Source organism: Triticum aestivum, chromosome 2A, assembly GCF_018294505.1.
Source record: "Triticum aestivum cultivar Chinese Spring chromosome 2A, IWGSC CS RefSeq v2.1, whole genome shotgun sequence".
Lineage (NCBI taxonomy): Eukaryota > Viridiplantae > Streptophyta > Magnoliopsida > Poales > Poaceae > Triticum > Triticum aestivum.
In genome coordinates, this window is record NC_057797.1 from 666,585,247 (window position 1) to 666,602,647 (window position 17,401).

General features: G+C 45.3%; 1 protein-coding gene and 1 pseudogene across 1 annotated transcript; both read left to right on the forward strand.

Annotated features, from left to right (window-relative positions):
• Positions 1 to 9,639: 9,639 nt before the first annotated feature.
• On the forward strand, positions 9,640 to 13,503 carry LOC123190078 (putative alpha-L-fucosidase 1; annotated as a pseudogene).
• A 304-nt stretch (positions 13,504 to 13,807) lies between these two features.
• Positions 13,808 to 17,190, forward strand: LOC123190077 (lysine-specific histone demethylase 1 homolog 3). Its single transcript, XM_044602644.1, has 2 exons — positions 13,808 to 15,721; positions 16,056 to 17,190. The coding sequence occupies exons 1-2, from the start codon at positions 14,005 to 14,007 to the stop codon at positions 16,853 to 16,855; spliced, it is 2,517 nt and encodes an 838-aa protein (XP_044458579.1). The 5' UTR covers positions 13,808 to 14,004; the 3' UTR covers positions 16,856 to 17,190.
• Positions 17,191 to 17,401: the final 211 nt, after the last annotated feature.

Below are 17,401 nucleotides of genomic sequence, written 5' to 3' on the forward strand. Positions count from 1 at the left end.
ACTAAACGATCGGGTGCTAAGCTAATGGAATGGGTCATGTCAATCAGATCATTCACCTAATGATGTGATCCCATTAATGAAATAACAACTCTTTGTTCATGGTTAGGAAACATAACCATCTTTGATTAACGAGCTAGTCAAGTAGAGGCATACTAGTGACACTTTGTTTGTCTATGTATTCACACATGTATTATGTTTCCGGTTAATACAATTCTAGCATGAATAATAAACATTTATCATGATATAAGGAAATAAATAATAACTTTATTATTGCCTCTAGGGCATATTTCCTTCAGTCTCCCACTTGCACTAGAGTCAATAATCTAGATTACACAGTAATGATTCTAACACCCATGGAGCCTTGGTGCTGATCATGTTTTGCTCGTGGAAGAGGCTTAGTCAGCGGGTCTGCAATATTCAGATCCGTATGTATCTTGCAAATCTCTATGTCTCCCACCTGGACTAGATCCCAGATGGAATTGAAGCGTCTCTTGATGTGCTTGGTTCTCTTGTGAAATCTGGATTCCTTTGCCAAGGCAATTGCACCAGTATTGTCACAAAAGATTTTCATTGGACCCGATGCACTAGGTATGACACCTAGATCGAATATGAACTCCTTCATCCAGACTCCTTCATTTGCTACTTCCGAAGCAGCTATGTACTCCGCTTCACATGTAGATCCTACTATGATGCTTTGTTTAGAACTGCACCAACTGACAGCTCCACCGTTTAATGTAAACACGTATCCGGTTTGCGATTTAGAATCGTCCGGATCAGTGTCAAAGCTTGCATCAACGTAACCATTTACGATGAGCTCTTTGTCACCTCCATATATGAGAAACATATCCTTAGTCCTTTTCAGGTACTTCAGGATGTTCTTGACCGCTGTCTAGTGATCCACTCCTGGATTACTTTGGTACCTCCCTGCTAAACTTATCACAAGGCACACATCAGGTCTGGTACACAGCATTGCATACATGATAGATCCTATGGCTGAAGCATAGGGAACATCTTTCATTTTCTCTCTATCTTCTGAAGTGGTCGGGCATTGAGTCTTACTCAACTTCACACCTTGCAATACAGGCAAGAATCCTTTCTTTGCTTGATCCATTTTGAACTTCTTCAAAATCTTGTCAAGGTATGTGCTTTGTGAAAGTCCAATTAAGCGTCTTGATCTATCTCTATAGATCTTTATTCCTAATATGTAAGCAGCTTCACCGAGGTCTTTCATTGAAAAACTCTTATTCAAGTATCCCTTTATGCTATCCAGAAATTCTATATCATTTCCAATCAGTAATATGTCATCCACATATAATATCAGAAATGCTACAGAGCTCCCACTCACTTTCTTGTAAATACAGGCTTCTCCAAAAGTCTGTATAAAACCAAATGCTTTGATCACACTATCAAAGCGTTTATTCCAACTCCGAGAGGCTTGCACCAGTCCATAAATGGATCGCTGGAGCTTGCACACTTTGTTAGCTCCCTTTGGATCGACAAAACCTTCTGGTTGCATCATATACAACTCTTCTTCCAGAAATCCATTCAGGAATGCAGTTTTGACATCCATCTGCCAAATTTCATAATCATAAAATGCGGCAATTGCTAACATGATTCGGACAGACTTAAGCATCGCTACGGGTGAGATGGTCTCATCGTAGTCAATCCCTTGAACTTGCCGAAAACCTTTTGCGACAAGTCGAGCTTTGTAGACAGTAATATTACCGTCAGCGTCAGTCTTCTTCTTGAAGATCCATTTATTCTCAATTGCTTGCCGATCATCGAGCAAGTCAACCAAAGTCCATACTTTGTTCTCATACATGGATCCCATCTCAGATTTCATGGCTTCAAGCCATTTTGCGGAATCTGGGCTCACCATCGCTTCTTCATAGTTCGTAGGTTCATCATGATCTAGTAGCATGACTTCCAGAACAGGATTACCGTACCACTCTGGCGCGGATCTCACTCTGGTTGATCTACGAGGTTCAGCAGTATCTTGTTCTGAAGTTTCATGATCATCATCATTAGCTTCCTCACTAACTGGTGTAGGTGTCACTGAAACAGTTTTCTGTGATGCACTACTTTCCAATAAGGGAGTAGGTACAGTTACCTCGTCAAGTTCTACTTTCCTCCCACTCACTTCTTTCAAGAGAAACTCCTTCTCCAGAAAGTTTCCGAATTTAGCAACAAAAGTCCTTCCTTCGGATCTGTGATATAAGGTGTATCCAATAGTTTCCTTTGGATATCCTATGAAGACATATTTCTCCGATTTGGGTTCGAGCTTATCAGGTTGAAGCTTTTTCACATAAGCATCACAGCCCCAAACTTTTAGAAATGACAACTTTGGTTTCTTGCCAAACCACAGTTTATAAGGCGTCGTCTCAACGGATTTTGATGGTGCCCTATTTAACGTGAATGCGGCCGTCTCTAGAGCGTATCTCCAAAACGATAGCGGTAAATTAGTAAGAGACATCATAGATCGCACCATATCCAGTAAAATACGATTACGACGTTCGGACACACCATTACGCTGTGGTGTTCCGGGTGGCGTGAGTTGCGAAACTATTCCACAATTTTCAAATGTACACCAAACTCGTAACTCAAATATTCTCCTCCACGATCAGATCGTAGAAACTTTATTTTCTTGTTATGATGATTTTCAACTTCACTCTGAAATTCTTTGAACTTTTCAAACGTTTCAGACTTATGTTTCATTAAGTAGATATATCCATATCTGCTTAAGTCATCTGTGAAGGTGAGAAAATAACGATATCCGCCACGAGCCTCAATATTCATCGGACCACATACATCTGTATGTATGATTTCCAACAAATTTGTTGCTCTCTCCATCGTACCGGAGAACGGTGTTTTAGTCATCTTGCCCATGAGGCACGGTTCGCAAGTACCAAGTGATTCATAATCAAGTGGTTCCAAAAGTCCATCAGCATGGAGTTTCTTCATGCGCTTTACACCGATATGACCTAAACGGCAGTGCCACAAATAAGTTGCACTATCATTATCAACTCTGCATCTTTTGGCTTCAACACTATAATATGTGTATTACTACTATCGAGATTCAATAAGAATAGACCACTCTACAAGGGTGCATGACCATAAAAGATATTACTCATATAAATAGAACAACCATTATTCTCTGATTTAAATGAATAACCGTCTCGCATTAAACAAGATCCAGATATAATGTTCATGCTCAACGCTGGCACCAAATAACAATTATTTAGGTCTAATACTAATCCCGAAGGTAGATGTAGAGGTAGCGTGCCGACCGCGATCACATCGACTTTGGAACCGTTTCCCACGCGCATCGTCACCTCGTCCTTAGCCGATCTTCGCTTAATCCGTAGTCCCTGTTTCGAGTTGCAAATATTAGCAACAGAACCAGTATCAAATACCCAGGTGCTACTGCGAGCATTAGTAAGGTACACATCAATAACATGTATATCGCATATACCTTTGTTCACCTTGCCATCCTTCTTATCCGCCAAATACTTTGGGCAGTTCCGCTTCTAGTGACCAGTCTGCTTGCAGTAGAAGCACTCAGTTTTAGGCTTAGGTCCAGACTTGGGTTTCTTCTCTTGAGCAGCAACTTGCTTGCCGTTCTTCTTGAAGTTCCCCTTCTTCTTCCCTTTGCCCTTTTTCTTGAAACTAGTGGTCTTGTTGACCATCAACACTTGATGCTCCTTTTTGATTTCTACCTCCGCAGCTTTCAGCATCGCGAAGAGCTCGGGAATAGTCTTATTCATCCCTTGCATATTATAGTTCATCACGAAGCTCTTGTAGCTTGGTGGCAGTGATTGGAGAATTCTGTCAATGACGCAATCATCTGGAAGATTAACTCCCAATTGAATCAAGTGATTATTATACCCAGACATTTTGAGTATATGCTCACTGACAGAACTGTTCTCCTCCATCTTGTAGCTATAGAACTCATTGGAGACTTCATATCTCTCAATCCGGGCATTTGCTTGAAATATTAACTTCAACTCTTGGAACATCTCATATGCTCCATGACGTTCAGAACGTCGTTGAAGTCCCGATTCTAAGCCGTAAAGCATGGCACACTGAACTATCGAGTAGTCATTAGCTTTGCTCTACCAGACGTTCATAACATCTGGTGTTGCTCCAGCAGCAGGCCTAGCACCCAGCGGCGCTTCCAGGACGTAATTCTTCTGTGCAGCAATGAGGATAATCCTCAAGTTACGGACCCAGTCCGTGTAATTGCTACCATCATCTTTCAACTTTGCTTTCTCAAGGAACGCATTATAATTCAACGGAACAACAGCACGAGCCATCTATCTACAATCAACATAAACAAGAAAGATACTATCAGGGACTAAGTTCATGATAAATTTAAGTTCAATTAATCATATTATTTAAGAACTCCCACTTAGATAGACATCCCTCTAATCTTCTAAGTGATCACGTGATCCAAATCAACTAAACCATGTCCGATCATCACGTGAGATGGAGTAGTTTCATCGGTGAACATTACTATGTTGATCATATCTACTATATGATTCACGCTCGACCTTTCGGTCTCCGTGTTCCGAGGCCATATCTGTATATGCTTGGCTCGTCAAGTATAACCTGAGTATTCCGCATGCGCAACTGTTTTGCACCCGTTGTATTTGAACGTAGAGCCTATCACACCCGATCATCACGTGGTGTCTCAGCACGAAGTACTTTCGCAACGGTGCATACTCAGGGAGAACACTTCTTGATAATTAGTGAGAGATCATCTTATAATGCTACCATCAAACAAAGCAAGATAAGATGCATAAAGGATAAACATCACATGCAATCAATATAAGTGATATGATATGGCCATCATCATCTTGTGCTTGTGATCTCCATCTTCGAAGCACCGTCGTGATCACCATCGTCACCGGCGTGACACCTTGATCTCCACCGTAGCATCGTTGTCGTCTCGCCAATCTTATGCTTCCATGACTATCGCTACCGCTTAGTGATAAAGTAAAGCATTACATCGCGATTGCATTGCATACAATAAAGCGACAACCATATGGCTCCTGCCAGTTGTCGATAACTCGGTTACAAAACATGATCATCTCATACAATAAAATTTAGCATCATGTCTTGACCATATCACATCACAACATGCCCTGCAAAAACAAGTTAGACGTCCTCTACTTTGTTGTTGCAAGTTTTACGTGGCTGCTACGGGCTTAAGCAAGAACCAATCTTACCTACGCATCAAAACCACAATGATAGTTTGTCAAGTTCGTGCTGTTTTAACCTTCGCAAGGACCGGGCGTAGCCACACTCGGTTCAACTAAAGTTGGAGAGACTGTTGCCCGCAAGCCACCTATGTGCAAAGCACGTCGGGAGAACCGGTCTCGCGTAAGCGTACGCGTAATGTCGGTCTGGGTCGCCTCGTCCAACAATACCACCGAACCAAAGTATGACATGCTGGTAAGCAGTATGACTTATATCGCCCACAACTCACTTGTGTTCTACTCGTGCATATAACATCAACATATAAAACCTAGGCTCTGATACCACTGTTGGGGAACGTAGTAATTTCAAAAAAATTCATACGCACACGCAAGATCATGGTGATGCATAGCAACGAGAGGGGAGAGTATGATCTACGTACCCTTGTAGATCGCAACGGAAGCGTTGACACAACATAGAGGAAGTAGTCGTACGTCTTCCCGGTCCGAGGGGAAGTGGCGCCCCAGCCCACTTTGGGCTGAATCCCTTCCCACTTAAGCCCATGGGGCCCTCCGGGATAGGTGGCCCCACCCGGTGGACCCCCGGGACCCTTTCCGGTGGTCCCGGTACAATACCGGCAACCCCGAAACTTGTCCCGATGGCCGAAATGTTGGGGAACGTAGTAATTTCAAAAAAATTCCTACGCACACTCGAGATCATGGTGATGCATAGCAATGAGAGGGGAGAGTATGATCTACGTACCCTTGTAGATCGCAACGGAATCGTTGACACAACGTAGAGGAAGTAGTCGTACGTCTTCCCGATCCGACCGATCCAAGCACCGTTACTCCGGCACCTCCGAGTTCTTAGCACACGTACAGCTCGATGACGCTCCCCGGGCTCCGATCCAGCAAAGCTTCGGGGATGAGTTCAATCAGCACGACGGCGTGGTGACGATGATGATGTTCCACCTACGCAGGGCTTCGCCTAAGCACTACAATGATATGACCGAGGTGGAATATGGTGGAGGGGGGCACCGCACACGGCTAAGGAACGATCACGAAGATCAACTTGTGTTTTCTAGGGTGCCCCCTGCCTTCGTATATAAAGGATCCAAGGGGGGGGTGCGGCCGGCCTAGAGGAGGCGCGCAGGAGGAGTCCTACTCCTACCGGGAGTAGGACTCCCCTCCCTTTTCCTTGTCCAAGTAGGAGAGAGGGGGGAGAGAAGGAAAGGGGGGGGGCGCCGCCCCTTCCTCCTTGTCCAATTCGGACTAGGGGGAGAGGGGGCGCGCGGCCTACCCTGGCAGCCCCTTCCTCTTCTCCACTTTAGGCCCATGAGGCCCATTAACCCCCCGGTGCTCCGGTTTTATCCAAAACTTCCCGGAACGCTTCCGGTGTCCGAATATAGTCATCCAATATATCAATCTTTATGTCTCGACCATTTCGAGACTCCTCGTCATGTTCGTGATCACATCCGGGACTCCAAACTAACTTCGGTACATCAAAATGTATAAAACTCATAACAACTGTCATCGTAACTTTAAGCGTGCGGACCCTACGGTTCGAGAACAATGTAGACATGACCGAGACACGTCTCCGGTCAATAACCAATAGCGGGACCTGGATGCCCATATTGGCTCCTACATATTCTATGAAGATCTTTATCGGTCAGACCGCATAACAACATCCGTTGTTCCCTTTGTCATCGGTATGTTACTTGCCCGAGATTCGATCGTCGGTATCCAATACCTAGTTCAATCTCGTTACCGGCAAGTCTCTTTACTCGTTTCGTAATACATCATCTCACAACTAACATATTAATTGTAATGCTTGCAAGGCTTATGTGATGTGCATTACCGAGAGGGCCCAGAGAAACCTCTCCGACAATCGGAGTGACAAATCCTAATCTCGAAATACGCCAACCCAACATCTACCTTTGGAGACACCTGTAGAGCACCTTTATAATCACCCATTTACGTTGTGACGTTTGGTAGCACACAAAGTGTTCCTCCGGCAAACGGGAGTTGCATAATCTCATAGTCATAGGAACATGTATAAGTCATGAAGAAAGCAATAGCAACATACTAAACGATCGGGTGCTAAGCTAATGGAATGGGTCATGTCAATCAGATCATTCACCTAATGATGTGATCCCATTAATGAAATAACAACTCTTTGTTCATGGTTAGGAAACATAACCATCTTTGATTAACGAGCTAGTCAAGTAGAGGCATACTAGTGACACTTTGTTTGTCTATGTATTCACACATGTATTATGTTTCCGGTTAATACAATTCTAGCATGAATAATAAACATTTATCATGATATAAGGAAATAAATAATAACTTTATTATTGCCTCTAGGGCATATTTCCTTCACGAAATAGCACTTCCTATATATAATTCTTTACCGTCGGACCATTCCGGAACTCCTCGTGATGTCCGGGATCTCATCCGGGACTCCGAGCAACATTCGGGTTACTGCATATACATATCCCTACAACCCTAGCGTCACCGAACCTTAAGTGTGTAGACCCTACGGGTTCGGGAGACATGTAGACATGACCGAGATCGCTCTCCGGTCAATAACCAACAACGGGATCTGGATACCCATGTTGGCTCCCACATGCTCCTCGATGATCTCATCGGATGAACCACGATGTCGAGGATTCAAGCAACCCCGTATACAATTCCCTTTGTCAATCGGTATGTTACTTGCCCGAGATTCGATCGTCGGTATCCCAATACCTCGTTCAACCTCGTTACCGGTAAGTCACTTTACTCGTACCGTAATGCATGATCCCGTGACCAGACACTTGGTCACTTTGAGCTCATAATGATGATGCATTACCGAGTGGGCCCAGTGATACCTCTCCGTCATACGGAGTGACCAATCCCAGTCTTGATCCGTGTCAACCCAACAGACACTTTCGGAGATACCCGTAGTATACCTTTATGGTCACCCAGTTACGTTGTGACGTTTGGTATACCCAAAGCACTCCTACGGTATCCGGGAGTTACACGATCTCATGGTCTAAGGAAAGGATACTTGACATTGTAAAACTCTAGCAAACGAACTATACGATCTTGTGCTATGTTTAGGATTGGGTCTTGTCCATCACATCATTCTCCTAATGATGTGATCTCGTTATCAATGACATCCAATGTCCATAGTCAGGAAACCATGACTATCTGTTGATCAACGAGCTAGTCAACTAGAGGCTTACTAGGGACATGTTGGTGTCTATTATTCACACATGTATTACGATTTCCGGATAACACAATTATAGCATATGAATAAAAGACAATTACCATGAACAAGGAAATATAATAATAATCCTTTTATTATTGCCTCTGGGGCATATTTCCAACAAAAATTTCCCCACTAGGGAAGAACGTATAGCACCATGCGTAAGCTTGCCAAATGTTATCGGGACACAGTGCAGTACCAAACATGCATGCCACCGTCCTCCGGGTCACCCTGGCAACAGGGCATGTAAAGAATAAGTGTTGAGCAGTCTCTCGCCCACCACAAAAAGAACATTTAGGATTTCCCTTCCACCCTCGATGCTTCATCACATCTCTCGTTAGGACAGCGTCTTAAAACAGCTGCCACAAAAATATTTGGATCTTAAGAGGTATTCTGGCATTCTAGATCCATCTATAATCGCATCCAGCAATGTTCCTTTCCAGGAAAGAGTAAACTGATTTAGTAGTAAAAGAAGATTTCCCTCCCATGCCCCATCTAATCACATCGAAGGCCTCTGAGACACAAGCCTCTCTAGCCATTTTACTCACATTCACCCATTGAGCACTGAGCTCATTGTTCAATCTCCTTCTAAAGAAAGAGGAGGGATCAGCATTTAGGCACTGGGCCACTGTGCACTCAGGAAAGTTGCAGATGGAGAATAAACGAGGAAATTGTTCCTTCTATTGGGAAGTTGGACCGTTGTATTACATAAACGCTGCCAGGACAACAGGTAACACAGACAACGTAGCAAAGACGGCCACATGGACACAACGAGGATGACCGCTATTGCTGCAAGCCGGACGCGTGTTCTAGCGAGGTCAATCAGTGTTGCTATAAGTTGGATGCATAGAGGTGTAAAGCTAACTAAGTGTAGATGCTAAGACTATAAGGAGAACTAATTGATCCTTAGCATCGGTGTTAAGGGTTGTTGCGTGATTAATGGTTGACTGATATGTCTGTTAGAATTTGATGTGCGTCTCCCTGTTGTGAATCTGATTGCTATCATGCCACACTGATGGACATGTTAACTTTTACTCCCCTTGTAATGCACGGGCATATGTGCTAATTTGACATAAAAATCTTTTCGGTGGTCTAGCGGTGACTCAGAGAAGGTGGCAAAATTCGCATAAAGTTCACTTGGTAGGCTTTATCAGTCAACCGTGGTCACACGCTGAACAATCTCTTCTCTCCCAAATGTCAACCACCATCGCTTTGTTACTTGTTCACCTCCACCTACTCCTGTGCGGCCATGGCGCCGCCGCCGTCGCAGCAACGGCGACACCGCCGCCGTCGCAGCAACGGCGACACCGCCGCCTCTCCCGATTCTGCCCGTCCCTTCCTACGCGCAGCTCCAGTGGCAGCTCTCCGAGATGGCCCTCTTCATCCACTTCGGGCCCAACACCTTCACGGACTCCGAGTGGGGCTCCGGTCACGCCGACCCCGCCGTGTTCGCGCCGTCCGCGCTCGACGCCGGCCAATGGGCGCGCGTCGCGGCGGAGGGAGGGTTCGGCCGCGTGGTGCTCACGGCCAAGCACCACGACGGGTTCTGCCTCTGGCCGTCGGCGCTGACGGACTACTCGGTGGCCGCCTCGCCGTGGCGGGGTGGGGCGGGGGACGTCGTCGGCGAGCTCTCGGCCGCCGCGCGCGCGGAGGGGATCGGGCTGGGGCTGTACCTGTCGCCGTGGGACCGCCACGAGCCGGTGTACGGCGACACGGTCGCGTACAATGAGCACTACATGGGCCAAATGACGGAATTGCTCACCAGGTGTGTCAATCTGTGTGATCCGAGTTACTACAATGTTGTTGCTGCTCCATCTTTTATTTGCAGTTTTTTAGGAGAACTACTGAATTTAGAATCAATGTAAAAAATAGCGTGCTAGGACCAAATTGTGTGGCCCTTAAAATATGCTATTAGCATGCTATAGCGTGCTTATTAGCGAGACATTATACACAGATGTATTTAGCAAGGCATTCCTCAAAACACTATAGCTTGCTATTAGCGACGCTATGGGGCGCTTTTTTTTCACTGTTTAGAATGCAGGTCGTTGAAGATGTGATTTTGGAGTGAAAACTCAAAAGAAAAAGGCTTCCTTCTTGACCTTTGCAGAAAACCGTAGTATCTGTTCTTACAGCATTACAGGATTACGATCTTGGATCAGTGTTTATTGTTCTGCTCGATTGAAAACATGAAGTTTGGCCCTTGTGGTGTTTCCTTGGTGAAAATTACTGCAATTTATCTCTATGATGATATTAACATTTTGTGCATATGCTTCTAGTATGTTGCTTCATGCATTACTTTGAACTCGGTTGATTACACATAATCAACAGTGGTACATTTGGTACCTGGATTGTGGAGCGTGTGGATTGTACCCATATGTTTTGCCTATGTTTTGTGGTGGACTTGGTGCTTAAGCTGTTTGTAAGCAGTCTATAAATTCTTCCTTTTATATGTTCAGGTATGGAGATGTGGAGGAAGTTTGGCTTGATGGTGCAAAGGGCGACGACATGTACATGGATTACATGTTTGATGCCTGGTTTGCGCTTATCCATCAGCTCCAGCGAAGGGTGGTTATCTTCTCAGATGCTGGACCAGATACTAGATGGGTAGGAGACGAGGCGGGGATTGCGGGCCGTACTTGCTGGTCTCCTTTCAACAAGACTGTTGTGACAATTGGACATATCATTCCTGAGTAAGTGATTTAGTCCTGCTTAATTGGAAAAGGTGTGATAACTATTGTTAATTAGTGTAAAGCCCATGCTTTAGTGCGGTTATTATTATATATTTTAGGTAGTCTATTTTAAAACATTTACATATAAAATTTGTAGTCTGTTAAGGATAGAGCTGCAAAGTATAAACATCATATTGCTAAAAAAGTATAAACATCCTTGAAATGCATAAATAAATTGAAATGTTACATTGTAGTATATAGTTTTCTAGCACAAATAAGGCTCGATGGTTGCATTTTTTGGGAAGTTATAAATTGAATTTTGTAATGTGTTAATCTATAAATTATTGTTCTTCTTTTTATTCTTTTACAGTATGTCTTTTCATGTAAAGAAGTATTTTCACCAAGAGACATGTCTTTCCACGACGAGACATCTTTTACTACCAAGATCTAATGAACTGTTCTTTTTAGGGTGACATGGCTTAACGTGGATTCTACATTAGGCGTTAGTTTTAGAATAAAGAAGGATCATGTACAATTATATTGTATTTGGTTGTATATAAAAATTTGGAGTGTTTGTCAAAAATCCTACCCTGCATTAGATCTTATCTCCCAGCTTACAATCACAGAGGTTATGTCACGTACTTCTGTTGAGATCCTAGCATGGATGAGACCTTTAGCCATAGGTAGACTTGGAATTTCAATAGCTTTTCTTGTGTGGATTCCGGATTCTTGACAAACTGCCGAAATGCCTTAGTTGTAGAAAAATTAAGGTATGTATAATCTTCCCATTTAGTAGGAGACAAATATAATTTAACATAACCGTGCTTCCATTTTTTTTCTCTGTTTCGCATGAGGAAAAAATTAGTACTGTAGTGCAATTATTGATTTGGAAGACAGCTGATGCTGCATAGCTTTACTGGAAGATGCATGAGAACGGACCGTTAAACTTTCATTCCCAGTACAGTACTACATTTGTACCGATGCTTCCAACTACTGTAATGATAGCATATCTTGAGGAACTATTGTCCTTCCAAAGTACTACCTAACTATAACCTCTAAACAGACAGCTAATGATAATACTTGATCTAAATAAATACTGCAGCTATCTTCACTTCGAAGGTAAGCTTCATTCATGGCATCAGGCGGTTGAAAGTACTTAATTAGGGTGCTATTATTTAGCAGAATTTGGTAATGGATGTATGGACCGAAAAATACCCACTACAGTGCCTCCTTTAGTAGAAAACATAATCAAGACAGCATGTTTTGGGATGTGATTTACGTACTGGGTTGCCTCAGAATGAAATGAGCTATAAGATTCCAAAGTTAAAATCCCTTGTTAAACCAAAAATTGGACTAGTGGACTTGATTCCTTTACTTATGTGTAGCAACGACAGCCATGAAAATGATTGGCATGAAATAATCTGTAGTTGGTTCATATACTTTTAGACTATGCCTCTATGGCGTATTGGCATTGACATCTCATCTCATAATTGTACAACCTGCAGTGTTCTGATTTTGAGGGATGTTTACTGAAAGTGGAGTTCGCTTGTCATTGACAAGCATATTGCTTTTAAGAAACAATTAGTCTACTGACTGGCATGCCAACTTTATTGCCAGATACTCACAAAGTGGGGATCAATTTGGTGAAGAATGGGTTCCTGCAGAATGTGATGTTTCCATCAGGCCAGGATGGTTCTGGCATGCCTCAGAGAAACCAAAAAGTGCTGTAACCCTGCTTGACATATACTACAAATTAGTTGGTAGAAATTGTCTCCTCATATTGAATGTTCCTCCCAATTCATCCGGGCTTATTTCCGACGAAGATATGCAAGTCCTTCAGGAATTCACCGAGATCCGACAGACAATTTTCTCTCACAACTTTGCTGCCAACGCGACTGTCACAGCAAGCAGTGTGCGTGGTGGGTTGGAGAACCTGCAGTTTGCACCCTCCAACGCCCTCCGAGATAGCATATACTCCTACTGGGCACCACAGGAAGGGCAGACAAGCTGGGAAATGCTCTTCGACCTCGGGCGATCCACTTCCTTCAACTTGCTCCAGCTCCAGGAGCCTATCCAGATGGGCCAGCGTGTGATCGAGTTCCATGTGGATGTCCTACTGGGTGGACTGTGGCAAACAATTCTTGAAGGCACGACAATTGGGTACAAGAGGCTGCTCCGGTTCCCTGCCGTCGAAGCCCGGTACCTGAAGCTATGTGTCGACAGTGCACGTGCAGACCCACTGATTGCATTCGTCGGCGTTTTCATGGACCCCTTCTCGGATGCATATGGTTTAGACCATGAGAAGCCATCCCATACTAATAGCAGTGAAGTCATAATGTTAAGGAGAGGCCATGCTGCTGCCAACAGGAGTACTGCTGCAATGTAAGCCCGAGCGCAGTTTGTGAAGTGCCACTTCAGATTTCCCAGTGTCATGTTTCATCATCACCTGGCCCTTGTTTTGGGATCAACATGGTGTCCGTGTATATCTTACGATTCGATTGAAGACGAAGCGCGTGGTGTTCGATGGTAAAGCGGTACGTGTGCACATATTTTCCGTCAGTATGGATTGTTCTTCGAAGCATTCTGAAGTAACAAATTTAGTTTCTGCAACCAAGCATGGTTGATCATCCTTTGTACTTTCCCAGGCCAGTTCTTGTTCTGAAAAAATCGCTGTAGAATGGTGTGATCAGAAACCTTGTACACTAGTTCCTGAATAATGTGATTTTTCTTTTGAACACGCTGAATAATGTGATGAGGAACTCTGCTTTCTGTGAAGTGTCAATTTCCGTATGACCGCGTCTCTGAAGATGGTAATTCACAAACCGCCCTGCTTTACGTATCCTACACTCGAAGGCGTAAATTGGCTGCTTTGCCGTCTTCCACCTCACAGATGCACACAGCCGCCCATGGCTCGGCCTTGCACGGCCCCCGTGTAAACCCCAGATTTATCGAGCAGGCGGAGCCGCTCTCGCCGCCGCCGCCGGCGATAATGTCCGACCAGCAGCAGCCCAGCACCCTCCTTCCCCTCGCCTCCCTTCCCGCAAACCCTAACCCTACCCCGCCCCCGGTACCCGCCCCCACCCTCGCCCTCCACATCCCCGCCCTTCCCAGCCCCAGCAAGCGCAAGCGCACCGGGTTCCGCCGCAAAGTCCCCTCCGCCGCCTCCCCTGCTCCCCACCCGCCAGTTCCCCCCTCCGCCGCGGACGACATCATAGTGATCAACCGGGAGCCGACAGCGGAGGCCGTCACCGCGCTCACCGCCGGGTTCCCGGCGGATTCCCTCACCGACGAGGAGATCGAGGCGGGGGTGGTCTCGGACGTGGGCGGCATCGAGCAGGTCAACTACATCCTCATCCGCAACCACCTCCTCACCAGGTGGCGCGAGACCTTCAACTCATGGCTCGCCAAGGAGCCCTTCGCCTCGCTCATCCCGCCCCACTGCGAGCACCTCCTCACCTCCGCCTACAACTTCCTCGTCTCCCACGGCCACGTCAACTTCGGCGTCGCCCCCGCCATCAAGGAGCGCCTCCCCAAGGAGCCCACCAGGCCCAACACTGTCATCGTTGTCGGCGCTGGCCTTGCTGGGCTCGCCGCGGCACGGCACTTGCTGGCGTCCGGCTTTAAAGTGATTGTATTGGAGGGACGCAAGAGGTGCGGTGGCCGCGTGTACACGAAGAAGATGGAGGGTGGTGGGCACTCAGCTGCTGCTGACCTCGGTGGCAGCGTGCTTACCGGCACATTTGGGAACCCTCTCGGTGTTGTGGCTAAGCAGCTCGGCTTGCCGATGCATAAGATCAGAGACAAGTGCCCACTGTATCGGCCGGATGGGTCGCCAGTTGATCCGGAGGTGGATAAGGAAGTGGAGGGAACATATAACAAGTTTCTTGATAATGCCAGCCACCTGCGGGCAGCCATGGGGGATGTGGCGATGGATATCTCTCTTGGGGCGGCGCTCGAGACATTACGGCAGTCTGATGGGGGTATCTCCTCAGAGGAGGAGATAAACTTGTTCAATTGGCATATAGCAAATCTGGAGTACGCCAATGCAGGATTATCTTCAAGGCTTAGCTTTGCATTCTGGGACCAGGACGATCCGTATGACATGGGTGGGGATCACTGCTTCTTGCCTGGTGGCAACGGAAGGCTTGTACAGGCCCTGGCAGAGAATGTGCCCATTGTTTACGAGAGGACAGTGCACACTATACGGTATGGAGGGGATGGCGTGCAGGTGGTTGTCAATGGTGGTCAGGTGTATGAAGGGGACATGGCGCTCTGCACTGTGCCACTTGGGGTTCTGAAAAATGGGGGTATCAAGTTTGTACCTGAGCTGCCACAAAGGAAGCTTGATAGTATCAAGAAACTAGGCTTTGGGTTGTTAAACAAGGTCGCGATGTTGTTTCCTCATGTTTTTTGGAGCACCGACCTTGATACCTTTGGACATCTGACTGAAAATCCAAGTCGTCGAGGGGAATTCTTTCTGTTCTATAGCTATGCAACAGTGGCTGGTGGTCCATTGTTGATGGCTTTGGTTGCTGGTGAGGCTGCCCACAACTTTGAAACCACGCCTCCAACTGACGCTGTCAGCTCAGTTCTTCAGATACTAAGAGGTAAGGCTTCAATGTGATAGTTTCTATCATCAAATTTTACATTTTTGCTATATAGTACTCCCTCCGTTCGGAAATACTTGTCGCCAAAATGGATGTATCTAGAACTAAAATACATCTAGATACATTCATTTTTCCGACAAGTATTTCCAAACGGAGGGAGTAACAGAGTATATAAGGTATTCAATACCTCTCGCAACTGATTACTAGAACAGATTCTTAGTTCCGTTCACATAGGCAATTGCACTGAAATGTGTAGTGTTCATTCATATTGTACCAATGAATTTAACTGCTCAAAAATGGTTTCTGTCTAAAAAGTGAAGCTTGTATGTTGCAGGTATCTATGAACCACAGGGAGTTGAGGTACCAGATCCTCTACAGAGTGTTTGTACTAGATGGGGCACAGACTCTTTCAGTCTAGGTTCATATTCGCACGTTGCTGTTGGAGCATCTGGAGACGACTATGACATATTAGCCGAAAGTGTTGGAGACGGCCGGTTGTTTTTTGCTGGAGAAGCCACCACAAGGCGTTACCCTGCAACGATGCATGGAGCATTTATTACTGGCGTACGAGAAGCTGCTAACATCAATATCCATGCCACCGCCCGAGCAACAAAGACCAAAGTAGTAAAAAGCCCATCTACAAATGCTCAAGCTTGTGCTACCTTGCTAGTAGACCTGTTTAGGCAACCAGACTTGGAATTTGGGAGCTTCTCTGTCATTTTTGGCGGAAAAGCCTTGGATCCCAAATCTCCAGCCATTCTGAAGGTGGAACTGGGTGGCCCTCAGAAGAAAAGTGCGACCGAAGGAGGGAAAAAAGAGCAGCACCACTCAAACAAATCGTTGTTTCAGCAGCTACAGTCACATTTCAACCAGCAGCAGCAGCTCTATGTGTATACATTACTATCGCGGCAGCAGGCTATGGAGCTAAGAGAGGTTAGAGGGGGTGATGAGATGAGGCTGCATTACCTCTGTGAAACACTGGGCGTGAAATTAGTTGGCAGGAAAGGTCTTGGTCCTGGGGCTGATGCTGTGATTGCTTCCATTAAGGCGGACCGGAACAACAGTAGAACTAAATCTGGCCCCTCGAAGCTGAGAGTGCGGGTTTCTAAACCCCAACCTTCTGCTAAATCATGATCCCTGACTACTGATTCTGTTAGGAGCCTGGATGTACATAATTTGATAGAGTTGGTTGTCTTTGTTGTTCAATCATACTTTTGCTTGGAGATTCATTTGGATGGAGCCTCTCCTCAGATGTGCTCACAATCTCATGCCTCATGTTTGGTGATAGTTTAATGATGCCACTATCTAGATTTCGGGTAGGGCATCCAAATTTGCGTAACATCTAATTTATTTGTACCATTACGGCTTACCCTTGAAGAAGGTTGTTCAAATGGGATAAGTTGGTTAGCTGGTGTGCATGAACTTCAGATAATTGAAAAGGAACATGTCTGCTGTTTTTTAGTTGTAAATTTCTTCTTATATACTCCGTCCGGAAATATTTGTCATAAGCATGTAAACAAGTGACTATCTTAAAGTCTATATATCTATGTGATACATCCATATCTCGACAAGATTTAGGACGAGGGAGACAAGTTTATTTGCATATGTTGATAATCTGAATGAATGGCCATGAATCGTGTAACAGCTGGTAATTGCTGCAATTTGAGCAATTCAGTATTA

Excerpts from the sequence above, each read along its gene's own strand:
- LOC123190077 (XM_044602644.1), top strand. The coding sequence starts at position 14,005 with ATGCACACAGCCGCCCATGGCTCGGCCTTGCACGGCCCCCGTGTAAAC. Across the intron at positions 15,722-16,055 it reads AGTTCTTCAGATACTAAGAG|GTATCTATGAACCACAGGGA; the intron begins GTAAGGCTTCAA and ends TGTATGTTGCAG.